The sequence below is a fragment of the Halyomorpha halys genome, unplaced genomic scaffold, assembly GCF_000696795.3.
Source record: "Halyomorpha halys isolate HHAL.00 unplaced genomic scaffold, Hhal_1.1 Scaffold1521.1, whole genome shotgun sequence".
NCBI classification, from domain to species: Eukaryota; Metazoa; Arthropoda; class Insecta; order Hemiptera; family Pentatomidae; genus Halyomorpha; species Halyomorpha halys.
The window spans coordinates 210988-222985 of record NW_027114262.1 but is presented as its reverse complement, the minus strand read 5'-3'; the positions used below and the strand labels follow the sequence as shown (position 1 = coordinate 222985).

General features: G+C 27.3%; 1 protein-coding gene across 1 annotated transcript in view; it reads left to right on the top strand.

The window, feature by feature from the left end:
• The window catches only part of LOC106689912 (NGFI-A-binding protein homolog), a gene marked incomplete at its 5' end in the record, with an annotated part of 25166 nt that extends 15387 nt beyond the window's left edge, over positions 1-9779 (top strand). The window contains 6 exon segments of the mRNA XM_014435129.3: positions 2017-2119; positions 3086-3255; positions 3479-3590; positions 4882-4947; positions 9119-9226; positions 9302-9779. Of these exon segments, the coding sequence (XP_014290615.1) occupies positions 2017-2119; positions 3086-3255; positions 3479-3590; positions 4882-4947; positions 9119-9226; positions 9302-9442 (700 nt within the window).
• Positions 9780-11998: the final 2219 nt, after the last annotated feature.

The window sequence follows — 11998 nt, the reverse complement described above, 5'->3', positions numbered from 1 at the left end:
TATTATTGTTTAAATTAAATAATATACATCCAAGTTAAGTCTCAAAACACTCTTAATCATTCCTTTAAAAGACTAACGTTGCAGCCAAATCGGGCATCCTCAAGAAAAATATTTTTATTTATTTATTGATATTTACAACTGAGAGAGAGAAATTCTTTATTCATTCATCCTGCCCAAATACATTGGGTTGCTACATTACACTGCATAGCAATCAATCCATGATCGGACATATATAAATTACATATAATTACATGGTATAATATAATTGAAAGAAAACATTTTTTCCCCCACAGTTTTTTTTTTTTACAATCAATTTCAGTCTACACACTAAATACAAATGTTTCAATTTATTACTTTTTTTTTTTCCCTTTCTTATCTATTCCATTTCACAATTTTTATTTCATTTGATCGACAAATTCACTGTTAGACAGCGATGTGAGATCAAACCAGAGAAATACTAGTCATAGTAGTAGATCAGTTTACAGTAAAACAAACAAATAAATACATTTTACCAAAACAAAACTAATACGTAGATTTAAAGGAAAATATAATAAAAAATTGGTTAAAAGAAATACTTGATTGGATACATAAGTAAAAATAAATAAATAAAAATAATAATAATAAAGTACTTTAATGAATAAATAAGTTAAAACACACAAATCGACAGGTCCACCTAATAAAATAAATAAATAAAACAATGAATAATCCAGAGCTAATTCCCATGCAAAAATACATCAAGTTAATTTGAAATAATATCATAATGGTATGGTACAAGCATGTAGAGAGACTGCATACTTGGTAGCACTCTAAAAACATTTTTACAATATAAGGTCTCGAGACCATCTTTTTTTTAGACTCCTCAGAGGATTGTCCGGAATGAAAGTGAAAACAAGGTTTGAAACTAATGGTTTTGAGGGGCTAAGGAGTTTATAATGGAAGGAATGAAATCTGATTCTGGCTATTATGGTGGATGATTTTATTTGTGACAAAGTAAGGAGCATTAAGGATTTTGGACTGTTAGAATTGGATACGAGAGGAATTCGAAGGTTTAGTGGAGCCCCAAAGCTCAACTCCGTAGATCCAGATAGGTCTTATTATTGTCAGGTAGATCATTCTTTTGTACTGTGTTGGAAGTTTGGACCGTTTGTCTAGTAAGTATTGTAATAGTCGGAATCGACGTGCGGTTTCCTGTCTTTTCATTATAGTGTGGGGATTACAAGTTGATCGTTTGTCCAGCTGTCAAAGGTTGTGTATCTGTTCTAGAGGGATAAGAGCTACATTATTGAAGTATACAGTAGGGCAGTCGGTAGGTTTACGACAAAGGGTAAAGGTGATTGGTTGGGATTTATTTTAATCTTACAATTACGACACCATTCCTCAAGGGCTGTGATATGGGATTGGAGAGTTTGGGGTACAATTAATGGGATATTATTAGCTGTGAGCACACATGTGTCATCAGTATATGTGGTGAGAATAGTGTTAGGAATTGGTTGGGATGTCTGCTGAAGGACAATCTTAAATATAAATTTACACCTCATATCCAAATATTTAAAACTTTTTGCAGACTATTCAGCCCATGTCATTCATTTCAGTCAAATTACCTTATTTTATCACTATCCAATTAAATTTTAAAACTTTTAATAACAGATTAACTTAACATAATTATCACTTGCTTATGATACAAGATTTTTTCTTTATATTTCTTAAAATATTTTTATTCATTATTGATTATTTGGCTTTATGTGGAATCCGAACCATGTTCAACAAACGCATTGTTTGATTTCCCTCAGATTTAGCCAGAATGTTCTTCCAAGTTAAGATTAACGACTGTAGTATATAAATTATAAAGAAAAAAGTAATGATAATTTTAAAATAGACTTAGTTAATTTTGGTATTCTGCACCTCATATATTGAATTTTCTGTGCATTTATTATTTTAAAAGAATTTTATCTTACAATAATTATAATATTGTCTTAGAAATAATTTAATAATTATTTATGGTATGAATTGTTTCAGGTCCTATGCCAAAACTCCTTTCAACGGTGAACAACCACCTTCAAAAAGGTCTCGCCTAGAGAACTGCTCTCCAGACTATGAGGAAGCTTTAAAGAGGAGACAGGTATGCTAATGAATAGTAATCCTAAATTTCAGCTTGGGAATATACATAGTTATTTACATAGTAATAAATAATATAAGTTAGGGTAAGTGCGTATATGGCTGTAAGTACTTTTCTCAATTTTTTTTTTTGTAGAGGTACCATCAATGGGAAGTTTGAAGTAAGTGGGATAGTATTACTTAAAATTACTATAAATGGTTACTCTCCCAAAAAAAACAAATCTGAGAAAAATCGCTATTTATGAACTTGTCCTAACATACACTAATATAATATAAAATTTACAATATGATATGGGTTATTATATACACTAAATAAACTGTTGATGGCATATCTTATAAATCAAAACATAAAAATAAAACACTACAGCTATTTGACTAACGGTTACAATTTTCGTTGAGTTTCTTCTAGAGTTATCTAAATGTAAAATAAAAACCCTTAAATGATTGAAGTTAACATTTATTATATTTTCTACCATAAAACTATAAATAAAGAACACCTATTGTTTACTTTAATTATGTTCACATTTCTTTTGCTTTAAGACTATAGACACTTACTAGCTGTTCTCATTCAGAGTTTAGTAATCAAAATAAATATTTAATGAATAAATGTTTAAAATAAAAATTAAGCAATTTAATGCCAATTAGTACTATTTAAAAGAACAAAATATTTCCTACTATCACTTCTTCAACTGACTGAGTTGATTCAACAGCTCGATAGAGAACTCACTGACTCAAAGTGAATCATGATTTGAATTAATTCAAAATACTATTCTTATAGAAGAGTGAACTCTTTGATTGGATTCTTGATTTATATGCCCATATTTACTCACAGCTATTTAAATTTAACCCAAATAATCAACATTTAATTCTTCTAACTTTTAAATAATTAAGTTTTTCTATTAACAATCATATAATGACTTATATTATTAAATACAATTTTAATATGACAATATTATAAATTTTCTTTCAGGAAAGACTAGATCAAATAGCCGATGAGTTGAGATCGGTGAAAGAGAAGACTGACGACCTCCTCACCAAGGAAGATAGCGGACAGGCGGAGGCGGAGGCACTCAGCACCCGCCGACAACAGTTGCTTACTGAGCAGACCCAACTAGTCAACCAGAGCCTCCAACCGAACAGGTCTGCTCCTAAAGATTCTGTCATATTAATTGACTAATTTTCTTTAGGATAAGTGTTATATGGAATCGTAAGTTAAGATGTATTTACTCCTTAAATAAGTAAGTTACCATTTTCACATTTTGGTTCCTATTTATAATAAATAAATATTATTAATAATAATGTATATTTAAAATTATAGTAGATAATTCATCATAACTTATTATTTAGGCTACTGTTATTGCAGGTTGTACAGGCAGAACAGCAGTGGTAAGATTCTGTACGTGGATCCGGATCGACCCGATACGGACGATACGGATTCTCAACTATCTTTTAGCAATGATAGTTCTCCTCTTCCTGTGAGTTAATATCTAAAAAGTAATCAGGCTAAGATTAACTGACCATTAATCCAAAGAAACTAACAGAATACTTATAAAACTTAATTATTGCCAAAAATTTTACATCATAATAACACTTGTTTCAATTTACTTTTTATGAAACTGCATAAAATATTCTATTTTATTTTCAAATAGTAATAAGAGTTTTTTTTAATATTACTAATAAAGTTTAAGGTTCCTAAAAAGGAGAAGGAGGATGCAATAACAATATAATTGCTAGTTAGTTATAATAGTTTAGTTGTGATTTTTCATTTTATGATATTTATTTATAATAGACACTAGCTTTCATGAAAGTGTTTGCAAAAAGACACTAATCGGACATTTTGGATTTGTATAGGCCAAGCAAACAAAGCAATACTGTCATTTATCAGTCTCTAATCGAATCACTTGCGCATTTTTGTTTATCCTTTATTTAGAGAGAGAAATGCTTTATTTAAAAAACAAGCAATGCTGTCCAATTAAGTATCATAACATAAGTAATTGATAAAGTTATAATGAAATATAAATACTAACATAAATCATTAACAAAGTTATATATTTGTTCTACTATAACTTCATATTATGATATATTGTTTTGATTTTAGTTTATAACATTCATTTTATTTTGTATTTTTTCTTTTCATGTTCAATTTACTCTTTTTTTTTTTTTTCCTTCTCTTCCCTTTTTCTTTTTATCATAAAATCATATACATTTAATTCTCTTTATTCCCCTCCCATTGATCTCATTTTCACTTTTCCAGGGATTCAACACAAATACTCAATGTATTATACCTAAATGTATTGTCAGCAAATTTTTGTTAAAAGTTTTGGCACAGAAACATTAAAAAAAAAAATGTGAAAATAATAAAAAAAAAAAATAAAATTATAGTAAAGTTGAAATAAATAAATAATTTAAAACTAATAAATAAAAACAAATTTGTTACATAATTACAAAATTAATACATAATATTAAATATCCACAGAGCTAGTTTCCATGCAGGTGATAATGAATGTATAATGGCCAGAATAAAACTTTTTTTACCTTCAATTATTTAAGTTTTCATGGAAATAGTTAATCACTAATTTTGAATAATGATTAAAAAATGTTTTCCATTTATCATATTTACCTAAAATGGTAATTTTTCTCCTTTATATTAAATTAAGCTACAGGCGTAATGCATAATATAATATGAAAATTGCAATGTTTGTTGTGAATTATGATTGTTAATTGTAATTTATATTTATTTTGTTATTTACATGCGGCTCATTACAGGAGATGAGTGACTCACGAGACTCTACTAATAGAGAAATAGAAGATGGCAGCCCGGGTAAAGCGCAGGTAAAGCGGGCTCCAACTAACAGCTTCTCTTGCACAAGACCTCACTCAATGCCACCAGCTTTCCCATATCGGCAAATCACTCACTAACTAATTCTAAAACGTCTTCTTTACTACTAATTACTAATCAGATCTGTGCATTTTATCGTACATTTAATCTTCCGAATTGATCAGTGTTCCTATTCTAGTCAGCAGTAGTAAAGTCAAAATTTTATTTTTGTAACTTGAAGAAATTTAGATAACCAAGTTATCACGTTGTTTTTTTATCGATATTGTGACTTTTGTTGCATATTATTGAAGTTGAATTGTTGTTTTGAATCTTTATTAAATGATTTCCTATTTATATTAAGATTTAATTTTCCTCTAAAATATTCTTCAATTACATTATTAAATTTTAATGAAGGAGTATACAGTTGATTCTCGATAACTCAAATTTCAAGAGCCTGAGAAATTACTAAGTTAAAAATGATAGTAAATGAACATTTTGGATATTTCTAATTTTAAAAGCTATGTTAAAATTTGATGCCACTACGTTTAGCATATAGGACATATCTTGATTTTTAAATGTCAACTAGCATTTGTTGTTTTACCAAATTTTTACTGTAATACAGGAGTGCCCAACTTTCTAAGGACTCCCTATTTTGAAGCATGCCACAACTGTGAAGTAGACCGTAACAGATTTGTGACATTAAAGTTGAAAAAGCATGGTTGTTTTGGACCTTATTTGTTTTTTGAACCTTAAATTTTCAAATCTGTGCTCTCTCTCCCTCTCCTATACCATACCATCTTCTAATAAATAATTATTTCTTGAAGACATGCTTAGTCTGAGTTCAAATAACCCTTTCATCCCCAGTAAGAGAACTTAATATTTTTTCTAACAACAAAATTAAAAACCAACTGGCTAAATACATGGCAATTCTAAACCCCTAGAGTGTCTTATTATGTCACTCATACCTTGGGTTGAGCACTCTTGCTATTTTTTATTTTTGGTTTATTTTAGAAGACTATTATCTTAAAATAGTACCTAAGTAGATTATGTTAGAGCATTCAAAAGAAGAAATAGTAAATGGTTGGACGATGTTGAGGATAACTAGAAATAGAGAAAATGAAAAGAGCTGCTAGAAATGGAGGAAACAAGAAGAGCTACAGAGAGACAGAATCGCCAGAGACCAGCTAGAGCTAGTATAGTTAGTTTAATTTTTGTCAGAGAAACATGGTCTTAGATAAAGAAGATTTGAGATATTCGTATACAAAGTGAATGCATTTTTATAGAATTAATATCATCTGTAGAACAGATCCCAGCAGTCTGTCCACTGGCCTCTAGGAGAATTATTTCTACATTGTTGACAGGGTCAAAATTACACGAGGTAGGCCGTGACAGATTTGTGACTTTAAAGTTGAAAAAACACGGTTATTTTGGACCTTATTTGTTTTTTTAACCTTCAACTTTCAAATCTGAATTGTTTTTCAATCAATTTTCTAATAAAAGATAGTGAAAAACATCAAATTAAATTTTTAAAATATCATTGTTTATTCTAAAATCATTCCTTTTCCAGATAATTGAGGATAAAATTCAAAATTCCACTAAATTTTAAACTTCAAAACCTACACCTTTCTGCTGAATTCAAAGTGTTTATTTTTTTTTTGTTTTTAATTTAAAATGTTTTTAGTAAAAAAACAATTTTAAAATTTATCATTGTTTATTCTAAAATCATTCCTTTTCCAAATAATTGAGGATAAAATTCAAAATTCCACTAAATTTTTAACTTAAAAACCTACACCTTTTGCCGAATTCAAAGTGTTAATTTTTTTCTTGTTTTTAATTTAAAATGTTTTTAGTAAAAAAGCAATTTTAAAAATATCATTGTTTATTCTAAAATCATTCCTTTTCCAAATAATTGAGGATAAAATTAAAAATTCCACCTAAATTTTTAACTTCGAAACCTACACCTTTCTGCCGAATTCAAAGTGTTTATTTTTTTCTTTGAAATGTTTTTAGTAAAAAACATACGCTCAACTTTATTTAAAGTGAAATATATTTGTATTAATCCTAGAAATTTTCAGTAAATAGTTTCAGAAAGTTCAGGAATACTCTGTCTATAAATATTTATGTTTATAAAGATATTATTAACTGTTTGAAAAAATAACTTTTATGATATTTAGGATTAGAGGACCTCTGCCAATATAGCGATTGGATGAGAGAGGCCTTAAATAAATTTTTTCGGGAACCACTGCTCTAGGGGGAAAAATTGGATCATTAGGAATTTGAGTTATCGACAATCAACCATATATATTTGGGAAATAAGTTTATCCAGTAAGCGCATACCACCATGCTATTTTTTACGAGGCAACTTTTTGTAATAATAAAGTCTAGTTATTGATAATGATTACAAACATAATTAATAGTATTTAAAAAAGTGGCAATGTGCAAATAATAAGGAAATATTTAAATAATTATGAAAGTATACATGTCAGCGATAAGAGGAATAATGAGAAATCATATACAAAAAGGAACTTTCCTATGACATGAAGCTTATAAAGAGTATGATGCTACAAGGAAAAGATGTATTAGAAGGTAATATTAGACTGAGTAAAAGAAAACAACTTCTTTGACTCACATCAATACTATAATTTTTTGCTTTTTATGAGTAGTTTTGTTCTTTAAAGTATAATTTTCTACTTAACACAGCTAATAATTTGCATTACGCTCAATTCCAAGTTTGTGGCTGGAACTTTATACTGGAATAGCTTCTTACAAAGCATAAATTTGTGACATAATGATCCATAAAATTTCTGTACAGTAGATTTATTTAGGAACTATGTATCTGATGGATAGATTGACACACTAACGTTATAAGATTTTTGTACAACTTGCACTGAGTTTGCTTCTCAAGATTTCAGAGAACGTTGAAACTATGTTGTATTAGTCTTCACCTTGCTTTTATTTCTTCTAATTATCCATTGAAATTTGCATCTATTCAACTTCATGGATATTGGACAGGATTATAATGGATATCATGGACTTTACCTTTACATCTTTCACCACCCTTTTTTTATAATATCAACATATCATTTTCACTTCTAAAACTCACCAAGTTCATTGTAAAATTTACCAAAATATTTTCATGATCAGTTAGAGGAATTATAACTTTTTTATTTTTCAATATAAATTATTTTCAAAATTAAAATTACTAATATTGTTTTTGTAGTTTAGAATTATAGTTATAAATATTCCTCAGAAAGAATTTAGCAGTGAATTGAAGGAAAAAAATATGCACAGGTATGATCTGAAAATGTAACAGGTACGATGATCAGCTAATACGCTCGTTTTGTAGTGGGCGATAGATGGTGACGGGTTGCATGACAAGAAACTTTTTAATAACGCTTGCTTACATCTCAACTAATAACTTAATGCATTTTTATTTATCTATTGTTAATTTTTTCTTTATATTTTACTTATTCAAGATATATCTGTAGTCACAAGGAATAAGTTGGTATGTCAAAAAGTGATTAAAAAGTTGTGACTTACATTATGTTAAAAGGATTCCTAAAATAAAAACATTTTTCCTATTGCATTTTGAAAGAATTTGAACAATGTTTTTAAAAATAAGATTTACAAAAGCAATTTCCAGTTTTATACTTATTTCACGTGACTATAGTTCTACTGTAAGACCCTTCAGTAATGTGAACCAATATTGATTACACTTTTAATGCAATTAAATAAATTAGGAACAAGAACAACTATAATTTTTTTTAATTTGATTAATATTAAACTAATTAAAATATTTATTTAGCCTGGATAAAGTGTAAAAATATTTTTGACTGATGATTTCAGATTTATATTTATTCAATAATTCAGCTTCATCAGTATTTTTCTTTTATTATTTATTTATTTATTTATCAGTATTTATTATTATTTATTTATTATTCTTGATGTTGGTCTGAGATTATGCTACTTTAAGATTATAATTTTTGGTCATTTTCTTTCTTATTTTGAGGCCCTTAATTAATATTAACCCTTAAACACTTTCTATATACCAATATTTTCCTACATCACATTTTGGGAGGGTCTTATTTATTTTCCTATCATTATTTCTTTAAATAACAAAATGGTTTTGTTGGATTTTCCTTTTTCATAAAAAAATTTAATGATAATCAGCACTTAATTTTGCAGACTAATGAATCTGACGATGATATTTCGGAAAAGGAGTCTTCTCGAGATGCTGGCCAGAATGATGATGATGGCTATGAAAATTCATTTTATCAAGAAAATAAAGTCAAAGTATTAATTTATTTATTTATAACGAAGATAAATAATAAGCTTAAATAAATTTTAATACTGTATTTTTTTGTTTAGGTTATATCCTCGAGTGGTGGTCACATTATTGCAGTTGCGAACCCAGCTCTGTCCATGTCGCCTGCCATCTCCTTAGAGAATGGAAGAACGCCTTTATTAAAGAAAGATGGCTTGTCTCCTGTTGATCCTAAAATTTCATAAATTGTTCATACAGTGATACCAAAAATTAAAGTATTGTTTATATTATATTATATATGTGTATAAATATATACATATATATGTAGCTTGGAATTGTAAATATGTAATCTATAGAAATGTAAATTAGTGTAGAAATCGCCAAAGTATTTTATTGTTTTCTTAAAACGAAAAGATGTTGATTTGATTTTTGAATTTATAATAAATTATTTGACAAACATTATTGTTTGTCTTAAAAAGGCTATTAAAAAAGTTACACACTAATTTAAAATAAAAACTTTCATACAGAATATTGAAATTAATAAATTGTTAATAAAAATTTACTACTCTATTAAAATGTCATAGGCCAATACAGTTATATTTATATTATTTATTTATTTTAAAATCGTTGTTAATTAATTCTCATCAAATTTATGTGTGATATAATTTTAAATTAATATAACTTTTTATATCCACAGTGATAATAAAATGGCTTTGTACATATTGTATCTACTTTTTTTTTTTTTTAACCCAATCAACCACTTTGAAGACAGTACCATCTGTGAAAAACAAAACTAGAGCAAGTGTTGTTCTCAAGTTTTGCCTTCCCACGAGTACAGAGTTGTTAAGTTTGATAATTTTAACTCAAAATTTTTGAGTACAAAATACACTATCGATGCTTGAAAATTGAGCTGAGTACAAGTAAAGTTATCTGTACTCAAGAAGAATATGAAGAATAAGTATAGGGAATCAATACTCAAGCCAGTGTGAATAATTGAAATAATTGATTACAAAAGTATGCTAAAAAAATTTGAGTATGTGTATAGTACTCAAAACTCATCTGGGTTTGAGTCTTATCTAATTCCAATGTTGTCAATTATTACCCAATTTTTTCCATAGTTCTTGTCTAGAAACTAAGTCAAAGGCTGTCTTTATATCTAGAAACATGAGGTAAATATTTCTTTAAAATGAATGAACAGTTATTACAATTAAGAAAAATTATTTGATGTCAAAAATCTGTATTCAAATAGCAATATTGACTGCTTCAGGATAACTACCCAAACTGAAAATATGAATTAAGGTTCTCAAAAGAAGAGAAAATATGTCCGTTGACGCTTCGTTTAGAAGACATTCATGGTTAAAGAGTTTTGTTGCTATGAATTATTTAGGTTATAATAAATAAATTAATGTGTTTTCCAACTACTTTATTAATGAAATGAAAACATTGACATTTATATTGAATATTGTTCGAAGTGATTACCTTGAGCATTAAGACAGGCTCAGCATCTTTTTTCCATAGGAGTGTTGGTTTAATGGCATTGAATGATATGTATTATTTTCACACTCTCCAGATCTTGCACCACTGAATTTTTTTTGTTTAGAATGAATTTTCTTTCTTTTTTTCCTTGAGTTTTTAATTGTTTTCCTGATTTTTATAGATTATGGTATGGTTATTCCACATTCACATATAGCTATTGTTTAGAAAATTTTACTCACAAATGAGTAAACTAACTACTTAAAATTAGCATATAGTTCAAGACGTGTTTTCATGGTTTTATATATTAATATGTAGACATATATTAGCTAAAAAATTTATATCGTATCTTAAAAAATGTTTCTATTTTCAATTAATTGCATTACAAATTATGAGAACTTTTGGTATAAATGGCAATCAGTTTTTTTAGTAAGAAAGCTGAAGTAAAAAAAAAAAACATTAAAAAATTACAAATAAAAAGCAAAGTTTATATATATTTTCTTTGTTAGTGTTTCTTGTGATATTAATTTTTAATTAATAAATTATCATGTTTTTATTTTTTGTATTTTGGTTATATTTATGTTTATTTTCTTATGTTAAGGTTATTTGATTAACTTGTCATATTAACTGCATATGACTACAAGTTTTTGTTATTTTATAAGACAATACATGTTATGGTAAAATAACATTGGAAATTAATAGTTAAGTTCATTATTAATTCATTACAAAAAATATTTGAATATAGGAGAAAACATCATTTATTTATATAAGAAATGTAATTTCTTTGATAAAAAAACAATATATAAACTTAAAAGATAAAGTTGAAATATAAATTATACCGAATAAAATCTTCATTAATGTAATACATACTTGGATGTATTTTGTTGGGTATTTGAATTGAAATACTGCCTGTCATGATGACTTTTTCGTAATGATTTTTTTAATTATTTTCAACTTTATTACTTCACTTGAAATATATTTTTTTGAACATTGATACATTTACTGAATTATGATCACAATTAGGAAAGTTCACTGTTTATTTTCAATTGTCTAAATAGTGATTTTTATAATTACCAAATAAAAATTACACTGAGATGTCAACTAAAATAATTTTCTCTGGCAAGATCGACACACGTCTTGCCTGTCTGAACCCTCAGAAAGAACTGACTTGATCTCTTCTTTCTGAGTCCACTGGTCAAAAATATAATACAATTACGATTTTTTTTTTTTTTAATTGTGTCTTTATATGTAAAAACAATTATTAATTAGTTTTATAGTGAATTAAATCTTCAAAATTTAATTCACCTTGCAAACATAAAATAACACAT